This window comes from Sander vitreus, chromosome 9 (assembly GCF_031162955.1).
Source record: "Sander vitreus isolate 19-12246 chromosome 9, sanVit1, whole genome shotgun sequence".
NCBI lineage: Eukaryota > Metazoa > Chordata > Actinopteri > Perciformes > Percidae > Sander > Sander vitreus.
In genome coordinates, this window is record NC_135863.1 from 746,163 (window position 1) to 769,996 (window position 23,834).

General features: G+C 42.0%; 1 protein-coding gene across 3 annotated transcripts in view; it reads left to right on the forward strand.

The window, feature by feature from the left end:
- The window catches only part of pde4dip (phosphodiesterase 4D interacting protein), a 139,728-nt gene that overhangs the window by 49,185 nt on the left and 66,709 nt on the right, over window positions 1–23,834 (forward strand). For all 3 annotated transcript variants that reach the window (XM_078258284.1, XM_078258285.1, XM_078258286.1), the window contains exons 4-9: window positions 9,926–10,036; window positions 12,414–12,490; window positions 17,568–17,691; window positions 19,689–19,837; window positions 20,361–20,469; window positions 22,320–22,355. In XM_078258284.1, the coding sequence (XP_078114410.1) occupies window positions 9,926–10,036; window positions 12,414–12,490; window positions 17,568–17,691; window positions 19,689–19,837; window positions 20,361–20,469; window positions 22,320–22,355 (606 nt within the window). The remainder of the gene's footprint in view (window positions 1–9,925; window positions 10,037–12,413; window positions 12,491–17,567; window positions 17,692–19,688; window positions 19,838–20,360; window positions 20,470–22,319; window positions 22,356–23,834) is intronic.

Here is a 23,834-nt window from a genome sequence, read left to right on the forward strand (position 1 = left end):
GTGCCATCTGGCCCCTGCAGCTCATTCAGAACGCAGCAGCTCGACTTGTCTTCAACCTCCGCTCTCTTCATTGGCTACCAATTGCTGCCCGCATCTGCTTCAAGACACTAGTACTTGCATACAGGGCCACGAACGGATCAGCCCCAGCATACATCCAGGACATGTTCAAACCCTACACCCCAACCCACCCACTCCGCTCATCATCAGCCAACCTGCTTGCTGCCCCCTCACAGCGAGGGACAACTAATCACTCAACAAAATCCCGACTGTCGTGGCTCCTAAATGGTGGAATTAGCTCCCTGTTGACATCAGGATGGCCGAAAGCCTACGCACCTTTCCTTGCTCTGGCGTTTCCCCCTCTCATTCCCCCTGCTCTGGCGTTTCCCCCTCTCATTCCCCCTGCTCTGGCGTTTCCCCCAACACCAGAGCAGGCAACGCTCAATGGCAAACAGAGACCTTTGGTGACACTGACACTGACGCCAACGTTTCTCCTCCTGATTGGGTCTTAACGGTCCCGACGTCTCGTTCTCTGAGACTAAAGCTACTAACGTTACCATGGCAACTACCAGCAGAGGGCAGAGTCTACACGCTGCCTCCTGTTTATGCCCAGTATACCAGAATGTTGATGAGATATTTTGGTTTGAGCATGTTAGTTTAAACGGAGATTAGTTCTTCTACTGGAGATAAAAAAAAGAGATAACTTTTGGCTCAAAACTCCACTTAAAAACCAAAATGTAGCGGTGTAAATGTAGTCTAAGTCCGAACAGGCACGTTTTGAACGGGCACTGCACTAGCTCTTTTCTTGCATTGGAAAGTCTTACTGAATATTGTTTCAGTCACTAATTTGAAGTCACCTTTTGCAGCATATTCACATATGAAGTTTGGTTAGAAATACTTTTCTTTGTTTATTTAAAGGTGCAGTAGGTAAGAGTTATAAAACTAACTTTCTGTCATATTTGCTGAAACTGACCCTATGTTCCAGTAGAACTACATGAAGCAGGTCATTTAATCCAGCTCCTCTGGCTCCACCTACAGCCTGTAGTGTGATTTGCAAAAACCCATCACTCCCTGTTCAGATGCACCAATCAGGGCCGGGGGGGGTGTGTAACTGCGTGTCAATCACTGCTCATGCACACACATTCATTCTCCCTTGTGGGGGGAGGGGCTTAGGAGACCATTTTGGGCTTTAGCGGAACGGGGGGGAGGGACTGAGAAGTTGTCGTTGTTCAAAATGTTTGGCTAAGTCCTGGATCTTCACAATCCTACCTACAGCACCTTTAAAGCTATAAACTCTCTGATATTCTGCATTACACAAATGATTTTTTCTCACTGTAACAAAGCTTTATTTGACATTCTATGGTTGGTTCTTCTGACTGATGTCGACCTGTAGTTTATTACATCACTTTGTGTTTTAATCGTTTGCTTTCTCAACCCTCAGCCAACTTTGCTTTGGAGACAGCCAGTCTTTAAATTTTCTGCTTGATAAATTTCCCCCATAAATGAATCTCATACTCTGAGCTGTGTTTTCTCTGAACGTCGGCCCAACTGTTTAGTCCGTCATTATGAGCCTTGTGGTGTGAGGAGAACTGATTAGTCACTGGAAAATAACATAGAAATAAATATAGTTCCATCTCAGAAAAAATAAATTGAGGTTATTTTACACACTTGTTAAAAGTTTCTTGATGTATTTAGTTTTGGTTAGCAGTGTGAGAACAGTAGCACGTGGCCTTCTCTCGCTCATGAATCTATTTTAAGGGTGAAGTGTAACGTAATCTGTTGCAGGGACTTTGGCATTGAGTGTGATTTTATTATGAACATTTGCAATGAATTTCAATTATATGGATTCAGTGTGTGTGGTCAGACTTAATGTGGCTCGCAGTCTCTGTGCCATGCTCGCTAATAACAGCAGGGAGACCTCTGAAGTCTGCAGCAACCAGCTGTGGGAGTAATTTAATGCTGTTTCAAATCATCACACTCCATTTTATTGTTTAAAATACATAGAAACTAATCTGTGCTGTTTTGTATTTGCTTTTTTTCTCTGAATGTTTAATCTGATGTGAAAGCAAATATTGGTTGGTTCACTCTCGCTGCCCCCCCCAAGTGGCCACAAAAAAATTGCACAAAAGTGACTCCAAAATATCTCGGATTTGTGCGCTGCCATCTTGTAATGTTGGAGCCAGAGTCTGCGGAGATAGTGATCGGGGCGGTGGAGCCGCGGTATCCAAGTCCCGCCTATACACCTGTCCGACCAATCGCGAGTCAATCCCAGCTGTCAGTCATGATGTTTCAGCCCGTCTTTATAGCGTCGAATGACTGATAAAAACAAACTGAAAAAGAAAAATGAACACTTGAACAAACATCAGCGTGATCAGAAGTAGCTTGATTATGTAAAAAAAATCATAATCACAATTATTTTGGTCAATATTGAAATCCCTATTATTTCACACGATGACTCATTGACTTTTGGAAAGATGTTGCATTTATTAAAGTTAAAAAAAAAACAGTGAAACAGTTTAACAAATCAACATGGAAAACACCTTGAACTGTGACATTTCGCTTCATACTTTCAGTGGTGGAAGAAGTATTCAGATCCTTTACGTAAGTAAAAGTACCAATACCACACGGTCAAAAATACTCATTTACAAGTAAAAGTCCTGCATTAAAAATGTTACTCAAGTAAATGTATGTAAGTATCATCAGTATCAAAATGTACTTAAAATATTAAAAGTAAAAATGCAGAAAAATCCTCCCATTTTAGAAACGGGAAACAATCCAAACTTGTGTGTTTAATCGTAATCGTAAAACATTGTATTTTATAAACTACATGTGTTTTTTGTGCAACAATCTTAACGTGTAAAGTAACTAGTAACTAAAGCTGTAACAGATGAATGTAGTGGAGTAAAAAGTCCAATATTTCTCTCTGAAATGTAGCGGAGTAGAAGTAGAAAGTGGCATGAAGAGAAAAGACTCAAGTAAACTACAAGTACCTCAACATTTGTACTATAGTACAATACTGGAGTAAATGTACTTAGTTACAGTCCACCACTGCATATTTTCCTCCTAACTTTTTCAATTCCCCCTCAGAACACAAGACAATATAAGAGTTTAAGCCATGTTCAGGCCAAAGATTCGCAACAAGACGAGTTAAAACTACTAGTAAAGCGACTACTTGCAACACACCTTTCTGAAACCTGCCAGTTTACACCGATGAAACGAGAGGAGACGGTGTATCATCATTAAATGGATTATGGATCATTTGATTTCTATAGTTCGTAGCTGACTTTACAAGCTGACTTCTCTATTGGCTGTGGAAACAGGTGACGTCCCTTACGTTCTAAAACCCAACGCATTCTCATGAATGGGTTCGTATGACATTGTACGAAAGTTTATGCACACCAATTCAAATGAAATCCTACGAAAATGGGCGGCTGCCGGCTGGTCACGTGCTGGTAGTCGATTTTACAAAATCGACAAAAAGTGACTTTGTGCCAGGTACAGAGCAACCCAAGCTGCCGGTCGTTTAGGCGGACATTACAGTTAAGTTTAGGCAACAAAACAACTAGTTAAATTTAAGGAAAAGATCGTGGGACCCGGGACAAGAACTCTGCTCCCCGGCTTGAAAGCGCTGTGTTTTATGACCCAACCATCCACCCCGACCTCCTCCCTGGTCCACAGCTTTCTTAGGGCGTTTTCACACCTGTAGTTCGTTTGCTTTGGTCTGAATCAGTTGGTGAGTTAGTAAACTTGGAGAGATTTGCCCTCGGTCGGTTTGTTTTGGTTTGGTTTCACACCTGGAAAAATCCAAGTGTACCAAAATGCGTCATTACAAATCAGGCAAGAACGTCCAGCCCTCTTATTGGTCAGATATGTCTGGGGGCGGGAGCAAGAAAGTAAATACAGGAAGAAGGTCCTGTGTTCTGGTCTAGTGGTCAAACCAGCTCATTTCATTAAAATTATCAGACATTGTTTCACAAGAGACGTGACTACGTCTGCTCTGGTCACCGAGACTTCGCTCTGCTCTGCCGGCGTCTGTCTCCAATTTTAGCGGCAGCTGGTTTGACCACGGAGATACGAGTGACGGACGGCAAGCTTGACTGCAGTCTGTTTCTGTAATAGAAACACTGCAAGCTGCTACAGTTTGCTGCTCTTCTGCATCGCAGACTGCTAAACACACCTGACTACAGGAGACATCAGCTCAGACTGGAGGAGTACATATAGTTGGTGCGGTTCGAGTACGGATCACGTTCTCACCACAAACGAACCGCTCCAGAGTTTGAATGAAAGCGTACCGAGACCACCTCTTCAAGCAGGTCTCGGTACGCTTGTTTGGTCCGCTTTTGAAACGCACCAGAGTTCGATTGCCACGTTCTCACCTGCCCAAACAAACCGCACCAGCGGGGCAAACCAACTCTAGTTCGATTCAACCGAACTAAAGGCTATCGGTGTGAAAACGCCCTTATACTCCAGCAGTTAGGGCTGTAGTACTTGAGTCCGGACTTGAGACGTTTTTCTATTGTCTCGGACTTGTCTTGGACTCGTTTGTATTTGGACTCGCCCATTAGACTCAACAAATATTCTATTTGGTCTCGACCGAGTCCAGCACTCAATGCTTTTTTTCTAAAGTAACTTCCTTCAACACAAAACCATTGATGAAGCACGTTTGTTCAGAAAACAGGTATTGGTTTAATTTTTAATCCATCTAGAATGGGTATTGGTATTGGTCCTCGGTTTATGCCTGGTTGCATCATATACCTCAATCAGTATGTCATTAAAAGTCATAAAGGCTACATACACACGTCTTAATGCTTAATTCGGATTTTTTGCCCAGATCAGATTTTTTGTTTGTCTGTTCACATTACCTTTTAAAACGTGGCCTATATCAGATTCCAGTGTGAACTGTTTGCGGTTTTGAACTGACCCGCATGCGCAAAAGAACAATAACAATGACATCAAACGCAGCACGCTGTTGTACTAAAGTTAGGGAGGTTATGGAGGAAGTAAGAATTGTAGCATTAAGGCTCTTCACCTTCCTTTGACACTGCAGCCACGTTCTCCTGTGTCCCCGTTCTTCCATTTTGTTTGCTATTTTTTCAAAAACGGAGCCGTTACGGTATGATCCTTCTAGTTTTGATTGAATTGAAGTATCTCCCCATACACTAATTAGGTCTAACACCTCCCTCTCCCTCCAGTGACTTGCTCCATCACTGTTCTCCATTTTGTAGGCCTAGTCAAGCTTTTAATTTTACTGTCTGTGTCTAGGGGCGCATAATTGTGACAAATGTCGATGTAGATTGACGTAGAAGTCACATCAAATCCTCCTTGGTTGTTCAAACTGCGGCCGCATTGAAAACAATCTGACCTGGGTCTGATTCAGGACCACATATGGAACTGGTCTAAATCTGATTTGAGTGTTCTGAAGAAGTCTGATCTGGTCACTTGACCCCAGAAAAAACAGATTTGGGCCACTTTTGCCTGCAGTCTGAACATCAAAAGTCATAGTATAATATGACGTAATAAGTAATATATAGTATATCATGAAAAGTTCGAAAAAAGTCATCATGCATCAATCATCAGGTATCAATCATTTTCATTTTGGCCAGAGACACAACGTCAGTGAGCACTTTGTACTCTGGATTCTTCAGGACAAGTAATAAGTTCAAGAAGGTGAACACCGTTTTTTTTGTTTAGTGACACCTGTGTTGCTTGTTGCTACCTTTTCCATCGGCAATCCAGACTGTTCTTGTTACACCAGAATCTCAACTGTGAAGTTGCACTTCAGCTTCATGTGACTTGAGTGAAATTGTTATACTTAAAGTAATAATAATAATAATAATAATAATAATAATAATAATAATAATAATATGGCCTAATTTGATCCTTTTCTTTTTCTCGCCTGTGTAAAACCAGCCTCTGGCGACTCGACCAGCTGAGTCTCAGCGACGCCATCAGCTGGTTTGAGTCAAGCTGAGACGGGCCGGTTCAGACCGCTGCAACCCTCCCCTCAAACGTCCTGAAACAGTTTCATCTCGTCACAAGTCTTTGGTCTGAACTGGGCTTTAAAAGTGCTTGAAATAAATTGACATTTGAACACATTTTGCCAAAATGTAATGTGAAAAATAATCCGTTTTCTGGATTTCATTGTTTGTTTTTTAAGCCAAAATCGCGACCAAAATCCGATTACTTGCACGGCTCTAATCAGAACTACCTAAAATGACAGAAACCATTCATGGGGAAATGTATTTGATGTGTACTTTGACTTTAGTTTGGCCCATATCCCATCAACCCCTTGGTTTAAAGCAGGGGTTTGATGCATAGAGTGTACAAGTGAAGCCAAAACATGTGGATCGCCCACTGGTTATTAAAATTAAAATGATCTGACCCTTGACGTTGAATATAATAAATATAATAATATAATAAACTCTGTGCAGTGCAGGTTTTATCTATCTCCCTTTTCTCTCCGTCCGTGATTTTAATTAGCTCCTGGGGATATTTTTAGTGGCTCTCTTGATGATTTAATTAGGTTTACAAATTATAATTTTTAACCACCACGTCGACCGTGGACCGTGGCAGCACAATAAACACAATCAGACATTCCCCCTGCAGAACTGCATTAGGGGTTTGGCACTGCCAGAGAGCAGGGCTGGAAAATGTCGAGCTAGCTGGCATCAAGGAGCTCCTGTTACCGGTAAAGGGGGAAAATCTCCCAGTGCTCTGCCAATCCTGAACACACACAAACACACACACACACACACAAAGTCACACACACACACACACACACACAGTCACACACACACACACAGTCACATAGTCACACAGTCACTCACACACACACACACACACGCACACACATACACATACACAGTCACACACACACAGTCACACACACACACACAGTCACACACAGACACACACACACACACACACACACACACACACACACACACACACACACACACACACACAGTCACAGACACACACACAGTCACACACTCACATGCAAACTCCCAATTACGCTCCTATTCCTGTAGAGATGGATTTTTACAGTAACCCTCTCTCGACACAAAGATGAAGCTGAGTGGGGTTAGCAACCTGCCATGGCAACAAAACAGCCTTTAATGGAATAGAGAAAGGGACAACATAGCTTCCCTTTGTACCCAGATATTTCAGGTCTTAATCCTTTCTGATTCTAATAACGGGCTTTGAGTTTGTTTCCAGATAATAAGACTCAGTGGGGTAAAAGTTAGAGCATCGGGAGTCTGGAAAAAATGTTCTAATACTTTTTTTTTTCTTTCCTTCTCTCGTATTGGATTATGCTCCGATGTTGGAAAAGTCTTGCAGAATTAGGATGATTTCATTTCACGGGCATGTCGTGTTGCAATAAATTCAGTCTTTTCTTTTTCTGTTCGTGACCTTTGGATGAGCCGCTGCGGCCGCAGTCTCTTCTCCAACTCTCCTCCTCGGCTCCAGATTGGTTTTCAGTTGTCAGTGTAGGTGATGCACTTGTATCCAACTTCTCCCATCCGTGTGTGTGTGTGTGTGTGTGTGTGTGTGTGTGTGTGTGTGTGTGTGTGTGTGTGTGTGTCCACTTCAATCTCTAATCACCTCTTCCAACATGTGTACCAACACGACATCCCAGAAATCTCATCTGGTTTGATTTTAAGTGGGGAATAATTGTGGTTTTGGGTTTTTCAAACTCTGTCAAATTTAGACTGTTATAAAGTGTTGTCATCAGCAATGTACTTTGGGTTCAGTGTCTCCTGCTGATTATTGGTTATTGACAAATCGCTCTGGCTAACGTGTTCAGAAGTCAGCCGACGTTGCTCCTTCATGAGGACTCTGGAGGTTGGCCGTGTGTGGCCAAAAGTATGTGGACAGCCAAACGTTGCAGCTCGCAGTCGGTGTTCCAGTTTATCCAGTTCATCCTGAAGTTGTCGGATGGGGTCGAGGTCAAACAGTTGTTCACATAGACACACTGTGTATATACCATTTCAACACGTCTTCATACATAAAAGACAGAATAGGTCGATTTCTAAAGACTCCCAAAACCACATATTTACTGCTGCATGGTGGCTGTTTTAAACACGTGACCACAGGGGGAAATGTATTCATGTGACCGTTGTATTTAAAGTAACGGTCACCGTTTTAATGATACATTTCAAATGTTTGGAATCCATCACTTAATTCATTCATTACTATAGTATCATTATTTTAGGAATAATGCATGACTGAATGCAAAAATCTCACATACCCCCTGCAGTACTCCAAAGTACCCCTAAGGGGTGCGCGTACCTCCATTTGAGAAACACTGCATTACAGGGTAGGAACAAATGACCCATAACGTCGAATGGTTTGCAGGATTTGTTGGTTTTTGCAGAAACTATTTCACATTCAAGTTATCTGCATGTATCTTCTTTTCTGTCTGCGTGTAGCTCTCATATATGCAGAATGTGACGGCAACGTGTTCCTGAAGCCAGCCATATGCTCGTGTGTAGCTGTAATCTGCCGTCACTAAGTCTCATTGGACGGCCCGGCATGTGTGATCAGCGGCGTCTCACCACTTCAGCATTCCTCAGTGACAGCCGCAGGGCCACGGCTTCTGTAAATAGCCTCTGGATGGCTGCTGCTTCTCTGAGATCTGCAGAGACGTTGGGACTCTCTGAGCTCAGGTGGAGCGTCAGCGCCTCCCCGTGGGCACAGACCCGTTTAAAACAAGGATCATACCTGGGGGTTTAGAGCAGGCTTATTGCAGTGAATTGGCTTTGTTTTTCTCCGAGAGTGAGGCAGTGAACTCTTATTTTATCAGGAGGGTCAGGGACGTAGCACAAGATTCTGGGCCCTGTAGAAAGGGGGCCCCTCCCCACATTCACAGCTATTCATTTAGCATCTTTTTGGGCCTATATTAGAGAGGAAACTGCTCACCAGTTGTCCTCTATAGGCCTCAGTCTTATCGTATTATTAGACCCTCTGTGTGTATGGAGGTTTCTGTTGATGGAGCTGAAGGCTGTGACACTTAACACCTATCGGTATCCTTCATTAGAAGATCTTTAACAAAAGTCCACTGGTACTTCTTTTTTTTAAGGGTATTTTAAACAGCTTGCATCAAGTCTTTCTTTATGTTTAGTCATATCTACAGCTGTCCTGTCATTGGCAGAAGACGTAGACGGTATGCAAAACAACTGTGCAGCTCCCAAACATTCACTCTCCACAAGAGGTTTTGTGGCGAGATAACACCCCACTTCATCTTCCTTTACTTTTGGTAGAGGCCGTGTTTTAGACAAATACAAAATAGGTTATTACAGTAAGTGAACAAATGACCAACGCTGTCATTTCTGTGATGAGGAAAGTCGACCATCTTAGTTAAAGATCAAATTGAAGAAAAAAACACACACTCATCAAATCTCCAACACGTTCCCAAGTCTGTATGTTAAGAGGCTTCCACAGTAGCTCAGCACTTGTGCCTGTTATCAACACACACGCACGCGCACACGCACACACACACACTCACACACACTCACTCTCCTGGTTCACATTCTTGGCATGACTTTGTCGTGGTAAAAAAGGAAACATCCCCTCGGCCCTCGCCCCCCGCCCCCTGCTTCCCATAATCCCCTCCTGCGTGCCTGTGTGCCATCCCCGACCCTCCTGTAACAGATCCAAACTGAGAGGGGCTCACGTCTACTTCATGTTTTGTCCCCGACTCTGTTCTCGTCCCTGCGTGTTGATGTGTGACAGCAGGAGAGAGCAGATCTGAGTTCTGTATCATCCCGGACAGTTTGATTCTTCAGTCAGGCGCTGCTGTTTCCCTTCAGCCCTGTCTTTCCACATAATATGCACGTCTAAATGGGGGGCTGCGATGCCCCCTACGAAGGAGCTGACTGTCCCCATGACTAACTCTGGTTTCCGCGGTTGCCGCACTATCTCGCAGCACCTGAACGACCTGAAGAAGGAGAACTTCAGCCTGAAGCTCCGGATCTACTTCCTGGAGGAGAAGATCCAGCAGAAGTTTGAGGAGAGCGGCGATGACGTGCACAAGAGGGTGAGTGAGAACTTCAATCTGGGAATGAACTGACTGATGATGATACAGGAGATGATCAAAATCCACTGTGTGTGCATGCACCTGATGCATTTGTGTAGTTACCTGCTGTCTAAGTTGTTTCCACAGCTGCAGACAGAGGTGGAATGTAACACATTTGTGCTACTTGTACATTACTTGAGTCTTTTCTTTTCATGCCACTTTCTACTCCTACTCTGCTAAATTTCAGAGAGAAATATTGTAGCCTACTTTTTACTCCACTACATTAATCTGACAGCTTTAGTTACTAGTTACTTTACACATTAAGATTGTTACAGTTCAGCTCAAACAAATAGCCGATTAAACACTCAGTTGATTGACAGAACTGTTTGGATCGTTTCCAGTTCCTAAAATGGTACGATTTTTCTGCATCGAGTACTTTTACTTTTAATACTTGAAGTACATTTTCCTGATGATACCTACTTTGACTTAAGTTACATTTTCAATGCAAGACTTTTACTTGTAACAGAGTATTTTCACAGTGAGGTATTAGTACTTTTATTGAAGTAAAGGATCTGAATACTCCTTCCACCGCTGGCTGCAGGTTTGTGTTTGACAGTTATGAGTTCTGACAGCAGGTCTCAAGCTGCTCTGCAACACTTCATGCAAACTGTCATATAGCTTCTGTCTGTGAGGCTGATTTAGAGAGATTACACTTCGTCTCAGTGCTGTCAGAGCCAAAGGAACAGGTACTTTAGGCCTCTTAGCTGCTACGCAGCACCCAAAGGAACCGAAAATGTGAACTTTTCCACAGAGCTGTGAAGCCGTATTTTTGATTTATCAAATTGTGAGAACTAAGGCCACACTGAAATGAAAAAGCGATGAATATGAATGAAAAGCATCTAGTTATTAGAACATGTCTTCTCATTTTACAGCTAACTGGCTTAATGGGCTTTTCGAAATATTATTTCAGACGCGTGAAAGCCCAAATGTGATTTGTTGTCAGCGTGAGCTCAGTCTGAGAGAAGCCTGTTTGCTGTGGACAGCGCTCAACAGTATTTTCTCGCAGAAGAAAACATAACTGTGTTTGACATCAAACCTGGATGAAAAACACTTAAAACTAATCTACTTAATGTGTAGAAACATAAAAGAAAGAGCTTTAAATGCGCCGTATTACTGTTCTTGGACAGATGAAGGGCACAAACAGGCAGTGCGGTGTCTAGAGACACACACGTCTGCTGAGAGGATGGTTGTTTTATCTGCCCCTGCAATAACTGTCTGACTTGTTTTCAGTCGCTCTATAGACCCAGTGACCCACATTGTGTTAGTCTGAGAACCCTCCGGCCTGCTGTTTGCATGCATGCGTGCACACTGTGCAGTGTGCACGCACTCCACTCGTTCAGTTTCATCCGTGCCGTTTTCATGTAGGGTAGAAGCAGCAACACTTGTGTTGTGTTGTGTGTCAGTCAGTAATCAGACCTGCTGCACACGGACATGAAGTTCACTGCCCGAGCATTGAGCTGTAATCCCCCCCCCCCACCCGCAGGCAGATATACCTGCACGTGAGCGCGCTGACGGCCAGTTCAGTCCGGTTTGTTGCTGCGTTCAGAGCCAAAAAGTTAAAAGTGGAGGTGTTGCTGGGTGTAGGGGGAGAGGGGAGTCTTTAACATTACACTGCGGGGGGATGGGGGGCTTCAGTGGAGACGGATACAGCAGGTGCTCATATCCCTTCCCGCTATTTATAGTCGTGCAGAGCTCCCTGAAATACATGTCAACACTTGGGAAGCTCATTTTGTGTCTCTCTGCAGCACTGAGCAGAACTTCATCTTAAAGAAATGTGATTTATATAATGTATACTCTTTATTGATCCCCAATGGGGAAATTACAATTTACACTCTTTGTGTTTGTTAGAACACACTACACACAGGCCTGAAATACACACACACACACACACACACATGCTCAGGTCCTATATGCATGCACAAATGGAGAGATGTCAGAATGAGGGGGCTGTGACTGCTGGACAGGCGCCCTGAGGGGGTTTGGTGCCTTGCTCAAGAGCACTTTGGCAGTGCCCTCCGTTTCCCAACCAAACTCCCTACAGACTGAGCTACTGCCACCCCACAAAAAAAAAAATCTGATAACACTGGAGATATGTTGGTTTTGGTGTTGCATGGTTCTAGCATTATTCTGCCAACAGCAGGCTGTTGTTGTTTAATCATCATTCATGTGTAAAGTGTGTTTGTAGTCGTAACGTGGGACCAGAAGCATGAACATGAACCAGCAAATCAGAAAGAAGTTTTTTCTGTGGGCTTGGTAGGACTGGGTATCGCTCAAAAATCTTCAATGCTCTTCCTATGTGCAGATTGTGATTGTTTCGTTTAATGAATCTCTTTACCAGAACATTGAGCTGAAGGTTGAAGTGGAGAGTCTGAAAAAGGAACTGGAGGAGAAAGAGCAGCTTCTGGACAAAGCTCTGTGAGTATTTCACTTCTTCCAGCATGCATAACCATCATGTTTCACACAGCGACCACGAGTCCATTAGTTTGAGAGTCCTCCGGGCCATGAACCTCCAAAAATGTGTCCAACCAATCACTCAGCAGCAGTATATTACATCCCTGGGTCAGTCTGAGTCTGCTTGTGCTTTGTGCCTTCAGGGAAACCTGACAGAGAACTACACTCTAAGAAATGTCTGTGTATTAACAGTTGTATGACTGTATATTTTAACAGAAGTTGTCCATAGAACAGTTGTGTTTCACAGTTGTGTTTCTGTTTATTTGCATTTCAAATTGTGATATGGCACCAAGCGTCATTGTCAAGAGCGCTGGAAAAGCTTAAAAAAGCATCAAAAGGATGAAAAAAAAGAAGCTTTCATTTAATTAAAGAATTTTATTTAATGTTTTTATAGAATTACTTACTGAGCGGCTTTGTCTGAGACAATTTTAAATAACAGAAAATGGTCTGTATTTTAACTGTAGCGACACACAAAATTCCTGTTTTTTTAATTACGGGACAAAGTCCAGGTAATGAGCTGCCAGAAGTTTTTTCTGTTATTTTACGGATTTATTTCTTAGAGTGTACAAAAACACAGTTTTCACCACGAGTTTGATTATTTCCCATGAGTCCTTGGGTACATCAGAGCCCGGGCGCCCTCGGGACCCGGCGGGCCCGCTGCCCTGTACACTCACCTATCTATCACAACACGCACTAAGCCCTGAGGAATGCCATGTACGGACTCACTGAAATGCTTTTGAAGAGGATGAAGTGGCTCTGTGTTCTGGGACGGAGGACGAAGAGGTGGAGGGTGGAGGGTGAAGGGGCGAGGGACCCGCTGTGGGTTTGTTTTGAGGGGGGGGGGAGTAGAGTAGAGAGAGTGAGTTTGGGAGAGTAAAGGGCAGAGGTGTCTTTTGGTTTGTTGTGTTGCTGAGTCAGGAACAATTTGAGCTTCCAGCACCTGTCTGTGAGACAGCTGTCCGCCTCTTATCGCTTCCTTTAACTCGTCTGCAGACTCACTCGCCAAACAGTGTGATGATATGGAGTCTGTAAAACACAAAATATGTCTAGTAGCAAAGTCTACGAACGTTTGCAGCCAATGTTTTCCATGTACCGTTATTCCAACAGTGTTTGAGTGAACAAGTTTAGTTAAAGGAACATGCAGACTTATTGGGACTTTGTCTTATTCCCCGTATCCCCCAGAGTTAGATAAGTCCAGACATACCCTTCTCATCTCCGTGTGTGTCGTAACTCTGTCTGACGCACCCAGTGCTAGCCTAGCTTAGCACAGATCCTGAAGGTAACCGGCTCCAACTACAAATGTGTACAAATAACAAGGTCACATGAGACACAGCCATTTTGTAACCGTATACATACTGGGAACTATATTCTCAGAAAGTGAAGCACCGCTCCTTGGGCGGAGTGATTTGGATACGGTTAGAAGATGGCTGTGTGTCATGTGACCTTGTTATTTGTACACGCTGTGACTATACAAATCACAACATGTAAATAGGAACATGTTGGCGTTATTTTGTCACTTATTGGAAGCAGTAGGCTAGATGGAGCCAGTTACCTCCAGGATCTGTGCTAAGCTAGGCTAGCGCTGAGGGCGTCAGACAGAGTTACGACACGCACGGAGATGAGAAGGGTATGTATGGACTTCTCTAACTCTGGGGGATACGGGGAATAAGCTGAAGTCCCAATAAGTCGGCGTGTTCCTTTAAAGGGTCAGTTCACAAAAATCCTAATCCTAAACATACATATAGTTTAGGTTTGTCCAGGTTTTGAGATATCAGACTTCACTATTAGACATCGCTGTCAACTGTTTCCATAGGAACTATTTCTCCGGAAGAAAGTAGTTCCAATGAAAACTGTTAATGACATTTTCTGTAGATTATCCCGAGCAACGGCCCAGTTGTTCAGAAGTAATATGTCAAAAATTAAGTCAAAGGCAGGCTTCGACAGTTTCCGTGTCGTGCAGACGGGTGTGGCAATGTGTATACATACGTGATCGCGGTTCTCTGTTCCTCTTTTAAAATGAATGCGCTGTCGATATCTTCTATAACAGACGCGATGGTGGAATCTACACATCTCAGTTCTCCAGCGGCAGCCATCTTTGTTGTAAACAAATTCAACCCAAGCGCTCTCTGGTGACGTGGTTGATGACGTTACTGTTGATCATCTCTCCATCATCGTATAAAGCCTGCCCTGACAATTTGATTGGTCCGAGCAGCTCTGGTTCGAGCATAGTTGATCCACAACGAATCAAGTCCAGACCCAACTTCCCGACCTCAAATGTTTTGGGCGGGGCTAAGTTCGGCTGGCCTCCAGGCTAAGAAATCACAAAAGATATCTGAAAACCTGGACACATGAAAGTATCTTTACAGATACGACCGGAGTGAAGTGACAAAAGTGTGTTTCTGTTAATGTGGTGAACTGACCCTTTAGGTTGGGTTCAGGTAAATAAACTAGAACAAGGAATGATGGTTGTTCTTTAGAGCATTGACACAACATTTGCATTAGAATAATACTGCAGAGTCATTAAGTATTAGAGGTTTTGTGCCATTCGGTCAACCTTATATTCGTACAAAATACTCTTTGCTTTATGAATGCACTTGGATTAAATGATGCATGTGAGGTTTTGCGGAAAAGAAGAACTGGTTGATTATTTTCCTTCAGATGGATGTGAGAAAAACACAATAAGCTCAGTAACACAGTGTTGTCATGCAGTGTAGGCAACAATTAGCTCATTCCATCAATTTAGCACTTGGTCAAAATAAGGAAAAGGAGCAGAGGTTGGAGTCTTTGTGGAGAGTGGAGTTGAGAGCGAGGTCAGAGCTGAGGCTCTCTGTGCCAGGCTGATTTCATAAATAAACTCTCAGGCCACAGTTTATCATTAGAGCTATTAACAGAACGGAGCCTGGCTGAGAGATGTGGGGAGGAAAAGCTGAGCGTGACCTTCTAGCTGTCGCTGAGTGCTGGAGCGGTGACAGACTCAGAAAGGTCTGCAGACATTTCCCTCGGGAATCCATCTTTCCTTTCCCCTATAGGAGACTAACTTCAAGTCTTTTTGGTGTTACCCTCCGCCATGCAGGGTCTGTTTTCTGCTCCATCTCTCTGTTTGTTGGCACAATGTCTCAAAAATCATGCACACACATTTCAATTACATTTGGTAGAAAGTTAGTCAACAGGCCCGGAAAAAAAGTTTTTTAGTTTGAGTCCAGATCTATTAGCATCACTGTACTCTTTTATACAGCCAGAGGTTGGCCCCCTCACCTGCGACATCATAAACAATTGAAATATTAATTGCAGGAAGAAGGTACTATTTTTTATTCATTTTTTATTTAACCTTTATTTTTACAGGTAATGTAATTGAGACACTGGGTCTCATTCCTTAATATTTGGGACAATACACAGCATTAGTAACAGACAGACAAACGGTATACAACAGTATACACAAACATTTGGGCATTGTGCAATAAATCAATTGATCACAGCATGATTTAATGGGAAATGTGCAATCTGGGTAGAATTAAGTGCAATATGAGGGGGAGGATGTGCAGTGGGTATTGAATGTTTGTTGAACGCATTGGATGAGATAATGTATGCTTATGTTTCATGCACGTTAACTGTATGTTAATTATGTGTTTATGTGCGATGTGTTGCCATTTTTGTTCTCTCGACTGCCCAAGACAAATTTCTCCAATAGGACAATAAAGGCTTATCTTTACATCTTAATACATTTAAATAAAACGTGAATTGCATGAAGAAGGTACTGTTTTACTTGTATTTATTTGATAGGGACAGAGCATGTTAGCGAACATCCGTACAAAATACAAGATGTAATCATGTCGGAGTTATAAGAACGCTAATTTACGTCTGTAGTCCCTTGGCAGGTAACGAAAACACAACATTACAAGAAGGAATAAATAGATACAAGTATACAATACACATATGGAAGAGGACGAAATAGATTCTGTAGCATGTCAGGTTAAAAGTGATCCCAGTTCATGGGATATTTCAAAGATATATGTGATATTTCAACACACATATACACACACACACACACACACACACACACACACACACACACAGACACAGACAGACAGACACATACACACACACACACACGCACACACACACACACACACACACACACACACAGACAGACACAGACAGACAGACACATAGACAGACACACGACACACACACACACACACACACACACACAGACACAGACAGACAGACACATAGACAGACAGACACACGCACACACACACACACACACACACACACACACGTTTCCCGATTTATTACAGAGATTTTAAGCATATGTTCTATGTTCTGCTGTGACTCAGTCAATAAAAACCAAGGCCAATTTAAGAATAACATCCTATAAAACTTCTATTGCGTCTGATGACTTCCCTGCACTGATATACAGCCGACCCAAAAGTATCCGATTTTGATTTGAGTGCAGAGACAGGATACATGAGGACCTTGTGAGTCTTTTTGGGACTCTTGGTAATGACACTCTGTTCGGGATAAATCAATGTTTGTAGTCTATGCGGAAAAAGAAGCCAAGGAAATGAACCACTCGGCCTCTAAAGTCAGCTGTTTTTTTATTGCATACATGTATTATTTACTGACTTCAACCAGCTTTATCCTCATTATTAATAAATCAGAAATCATGATGATTCAAATACCTAACTGATGCATTAATTCACGTTTTATGTTCATTAATTGCTCCCGCATTAAGTCATGCATGAGATACTATTAATCCTTGTGCATTACTGATAGTTCACGGAGTACTACATGAATGAATTCATGATAATTCATGTACCATTATTATCAAGTTTTATCAAATAATCTAGTTAAATGTGGCTCTGTAGCTCACACCAAAGCTTTAAAAGCAATTTCACCAAAAGCAGTACGGGTTCCAGGAATGACGTATATATATATATATATATATATATATATATATACGTTATGTCCTTAAAGAAGAGGTTTCGTTTGGCAGCTTCTCTCATGGAATATTTGTTTCTCTGAAACTACAACCGCACAGGTCGACGGCAGAGAGCCTGTCCAATCAGAATGAAGCTGAGCTGCAGCGTCGCCTGGCAGAGCGACAGGAGGAGATCGTCCACATGCAGGAAATCCTCCAAACCAAAGTTCAGCTGTTACAAGAGGTACACACACACACACACAAATACACCTTTACTCACAGGATACGTGTTGTAAAACTACAAAGTAAGACTCAACACCTTAACTCTGTTTTGTAGGAATACATGTAGCCTATATATCCCTTAGATGTATAATTGAGACAAAACTACGGTGGCCGACAGTGGCAAACGCCCTGCAACTTAAGAAAACACATGCAAATAGACAAAACACAAGCAAATTAAAGGACAATTCCGGCACAAAATGAACCTAGGGGTTAAAGCGCCCATATTATGCTCATTTTCAGGTTCATAATTGTATTTTAAGGTTGTACCAGAATAGGTTTACATGGTTTAATTTTCAAAAAACACCATATTTTTGTTGTACTGCACAGCTCTCTCTCACAGCTGCAGATCCTCTTTTCAGCTGGTGTCTGTTTTAGCTACAGAGTGAGACCTCTTTTCTTCTGCTTCTGTACTATCTTTGATTGCACTCGCACATGTGCAGTAGCTCAGATGTAGATCCTGTCAGCTAGCTAGCTCCATAGACAGTAAAGGAAAGGCTGTTTCTCCAACTTTGGTCAGTTACAAGGCAGGATTAGCTGGGAGACTTCTAAATGAGGGCGCACATGGAAGTAGTTCTTTTGTAGATTATGGTGAACTTGTGTGTGTTGTAGCAGTGCTTTGCTATTGAGAACGAGGTAGCATCTAGCGTTGTCAGCATGCTAACGCTACGAGCTAACGGTTGCGGTTAGCCAGCTCGTTTCGGCTTGTGACGTCACAAGCCGTGCCGATTTTGACCAGCTCACCCAGAGACTGAAGGCAGGACACATTCAGAAACCGTATCTCACTCAGAACAGCATGGAGGGTTTTTATTTTAAGTTTGTATGCGTGTGGAAGCACCAGAGACACAAAAGAACACCCCAAATCCCAGAAAAAGTGTTTTTTTTCATAATATGGGCACTTTAATAACACACGTGTACCAAGTCGACCGTTCTCTGGGATATGTTTTCATGCTAATCGAATGTGACCAGTTTTAGCGCAAACCGCTAATTAGCTTGTAACGCTAGTCGTCGGGGCAGAGGGTAAAGTAAAAAGAAATCTCTATTTCTATACCACTAACAAGGCTCAAAATAGCACCACACTACCACGGTAGCATAATGAGGGTCCCTACATGTAAACAGGAGCATTGAGAACTTTGTAAGTGTACAGACAGTTTATTAAAAAGATAGTTTATAAAGACAGTACCATTAGGTGTACAGGCAGGGGCCATCTTGGGAAAACAGTCATGACCAATCGAACGATGAATTGCCGTGCTTGGGTACTGTCTTTATAAACTATATATATATATATATATATATATATATATATATATATATATATATATATAAATCTTTTTAATAAACTGTCTATACACTTACAATGCTTCTGTTTACATGCAGGGACCCTCATTATGCTACCGTGGAAGAGATTTCTTTTTACTTTACCCGTGCCCCGACAACTAGCGTTATAAGCTAATTAGCGGTTCGTGCTAAAACTGGTCACATTTGATTAGCATGAAAACATATCCCAGAGAACGGTCGACTCGGTACGCACGTGTTATTAACCCCTAGGTTCATTTTGTGCCGGATTTGTCCTTTAAATAGATTAACTGTAAAATATGATCTACATTCACAACCACCTTGTCTCTTCTCCTTGTTTCTTACTGTTGCATCAACTCCAATGGCATCAGCACACAAACCCCGAAAACAAATGCAACAGAAAAATGCTGCATCCAGTTTTGTTTTTAGTAAAACAAATGATCCACTCTCTGTGACATAACCTCGCCTTCCGTTGTGCAAACTGGATGCAGCGTTCAAGTAAACCGTACCGTGGTGTTTCATTTTTACCTCTGTTCTTAAGATTTGGTAAACTTGGTTTTTATAATATAAACCAAGACTCTGACAAAGAGGACAAATCCTCAAAGCGAGATGACTGACAGAAGAGTGATGTGATCTTTTTCCCCCCGGTGTCTGTGTGGCGTTCAGGAGGCGGGGCTGGCACGGGGGGAGGCTGAGCGGATGGCCTCGCTGGCCGACTCCGAGGCTCAGCGCCGCCTGGCTCTGGAGAGACAGATGTTGGAAAGGATGGAGGACGAGAGTGGAGGCGCCCAGCACACCCTGGCCCACAAAGACAGGTGACTTCAAACCTCACAGTGAAAAGATTCACACAGTACTTAATCTCATAGGCTATAGTCTCTATTAGTAGTCAGTTTATAGACAACCCACTATATGCATGATCAAAAAAATAACAAATTAATTGAACTTTCAGGGTTTCCTCAACTCATTTGGCAGCTGCTTGAACATCACAGACGTCCGTTTTTATAAAAAAAAGTAACGCACTAAAGCTTAAACATAGCTTTTATTGGTTCTGGTATGTGTCTGCTGGTCTCTGTTGATATCGGTGCTATTCTCAGCAGTGTCGACACTGATACAGCTGCTGACACTGGTATCACCTGAACAAAGAGCCAGAGGTCTGACCTACACACTGTAACTGACCCCAACACTGGCTCAGGGTCACATCTATCAACTTCACTGCTGCTTTAACCATATTTAAACCTGTTTCTCTTCTCTCTCTCTCTCTCTCTCTCTCTCTCTCTCTCTCTCTCTCTCTCTCTCTCTCTCTCTCTCTCCCTCCCTCTCTCTCTCTCTCTCTCTCAGGGTGATCGAGGAGTTGACACAGCAGAACCATTCGCTTGTTCTCCGGGTCGAAGAGCTCGAAGTTCACCATCTTTCCTCTCCTCTGAAGAGTAAAGAACGAGAAGCTGAGGTATCTTTTCCCCGTCCACACCTCCTCTGATGTGTTAAACAGAGAAATCCACTAACTAAGTAACTAACTAACACAGTGTTCACACATGAAATAGCATGCTAACAACAACTGGGCCTGTATTTATTAAAAGTCTGAGCATTGCACTGAAGTGAAATGCGACTCTGGACTAGTCATTTGGTCTAAAAGATTTCAGAAACCAGTGAAAAATGTGCATCCCAGTTTCTCAAATTCCAAGGTGATGTCTTTAAATGTCTCGTTTTGTCAGTCCAAACCCAAATATTTTTATTTTAATATGATATAAAACAGAAAAGAGCAGGAAATATCCATAATTGAGAGGCTGAAAAGAGCATTTTCTGCCATTTTTTAGAGAAAAATGACTTTAAAGATTAACCGTGTATCAAAATAGTTGCCGATGATTATTCTGTCGATCGACTAATTGATTAGTCGACCAATCGTTGCTGCTCTACACTGGAGAATGAAGTCTCAAAGTTCACTTCAAGCAGCTTGATAGATGCAGGCCTTAAATCCAGTCAGGTGAGACGGTTTACGGGCTAAATTCCTCTTTAGCTTCTCATCCCTTCTCTTCTCCGTTACCTTCTATCTTTGTGTTTTGGCTCAAACCCCAGACAGACAGGCTGTCTGAGATATCATAACCTTTATATATGTGGGTCAGTTGAGCTTTAGCAGAGCAGAGAAGCTACAATTTAACCACCATGAAGATGGAAACACGTGCATGTTGTGGCTGATAAGGACATTCCCTCATGTTTTCATTAGAATGGACATAATGACTCATACACAACTCATCTAATAAGTTCCCCAAACTCCACTGTAGATCATTTCTGTCTGGTTTTAATACATACTGTACCTGTGACCTGATACAGCTGCTGATATTTCTGTTTCGCAGCCACACTACACATAAATAAGTAATAAGCCAGGATGGGAACTGATCTGGAAGAACGGCTGCAATGTTAGCACAAAATATCAAATGCATCTCATGCCATATCATAAAGGTGGTCATAAAGCTCAGTCCGAGCTGTCTCAAGTCAGCCGCTTCCCCCTCTTGACCCTCCGACAAAATCAAACGTGTTTTATATTATCGTTAAGTTTTAAGTCTCGGTAGTAAAATCTTCTAATTTGTGACTAAAAAACTCAGAACAAACACAAGACTTTCACCCGAGAGACCAGGGTTCATGTCCAGTTTAAATAGATAATCAGTGTTAGTTTTTTGACTTTACGGAACAAAAGGAGCTACAAGAGGTTCTGCGTCATGCGTAACCTTCAAGAAGTGAAGTCCTAACCCCTAACCCCTAACCTCTAACCCATAACCCCTAACCCATAACCCATAACACTGCTCTTAATATCTGGGTCCCTTTTATATGGCTTTTTAGATAACCGAACCTGGTTTTTTAAGTATATTTTAAAGTGTGTTCCCACATCAGTCAACTGTTGCAATAACCATGTCGCTTAAGGTTGCAAAATATCGCGAAAGACACATTTTTTTGTGTTAGTTTAAAGAAAATAGCAGCAGAAAACTGCACTTTAAAATGTTCCTGTTATTCTTTTTTTAGTGCTGCCTTTTATATTCAATTCAATGTTCAATAAAAGAAAGTTGGAAATAATTTCCTTTCATTTGTTTTAAATTCAACAAGCAGTTGGTTGTATTTTAGCAGAATACTGAAAGCAGCAGAACTGAGTACACATTAATATCTGTTTATGTATCGCAACAGCACTATCCTATATTGCATGTTTTCCTCATATCGTGCAGCCCTATGGTGAATGGTAGGCATGAGTCAGAAAAGCAGATTTTAGATTGTTCTTTCTGTGTAATAAGGTATCTTCTTCCCCCACAGAGTCATGGTGAGAGGCGAGCCCACGCACACATGCAGGTAGGGAAGTCATTTGCTTAACTTTGTGTGTGAATGTGTGTGTATGAGATGTGTGTACATGTGCAGTACACACACACCTTCTGACTGTGTATCTTGGTAGCTGACTCCTCTCTCATGACAACGCCAATACTGACTCATTTATCTTGTGTTGCTGCTGGTAAACCTCATGAAACCAAGTCAATGCTCTTCAGTTATTCCTCCTCTCAGATCACAGAGGTGTAGCGCCACCTAGTGGTGTCCGGTCTGCACTGCATGTATACTGAGGCCTTGTTTTGCTCTTGAGTCATGTTAAATTTGGGAGATTTTCTAGCTGTTTTTCCTCCACATTTCTTGTAGAAATATTGCACTTTTTTCTCTCTTGCAGCTTTTCTATCTTGGCTGTTTTGCAGTTAAGTTTTTTTTGCATGAAAACCTAGAGATAAACTCTTTTTTTAACAGAATGAGCTGCCGACAAATGACTGAAAATCATAGTCATAAAAATCATAAATATGGGTTTCTTTCAACCAAATTACCCCAAAATGAACATGGATGCATGGATGTACGTTGTATGGAACGTATGTATACAACGTTCTTCACATGTAAAAAATAATGATTGTTTTCATAGAATTTTAGGTGTTTTATTCAAATTCATAGCATTTGAAAATAATGCTAAACTGAATCAACTTTGACATAAACCAATCTGGGATTCATTCAACATCCTGTGATCTTAACTATTAGTCCAAAGAAAATCCTAATTTCTGCTTTTTTTGAGGTATGATATGGTGGTGTTTGAGGTCATATAAATTAGGTTTATTGACCATGAATAACAAAAGCTTTAAAAAAAGTGAGCAAAACGTTTAAAAAGCACAGAATGAGCTGCCGACAAATGACTGAAAAATATTTCTTAAACTGTGCAAAAACAACAGATGCAAAAGCAACTGAAACGCTATCTGTAAAGTGACCATTTATCTCAAATAACAAAAAGCTAATAGAACATTATGAATAAGATTTTCAAAACAAATCCCACATCAAATAAACTAAATAAATAGAAGACAATCTCTTCAAATAAATAAAGTAAGAAGACGTAGTAACATATGAAGTCCAACAAGTCAAATCTAAAGTAGATTTCGCCCTAGGCCGTTCAACCAATGTGTAACCCATTCATGATGCATCGTTACATCCCTAATATTGACTCATTTATATATTTTATTGCGTCATTTATTTGTTTCACGATGTATTTTAAAGGCGTGCTTTTTGATTTATGTATATATTTGTTTAATATTGAATGAAATGACATGTCATACATATGAGCCCTGCTTGTGCTCTCTCTAATATCGGGTCACACGGTGTCTCTCTCCCAGGTCGCTCACATCAGCAGCGATCAGAGGACTCGGGTCATTGCAGAGTCAGCTCTCATGTACAGTACACTACACCCGTGGTAATTCAGCCTCCGTTTCCTCTCTGACGCCAGTTATAATTATAATCAGCTCAGTTTCTGTT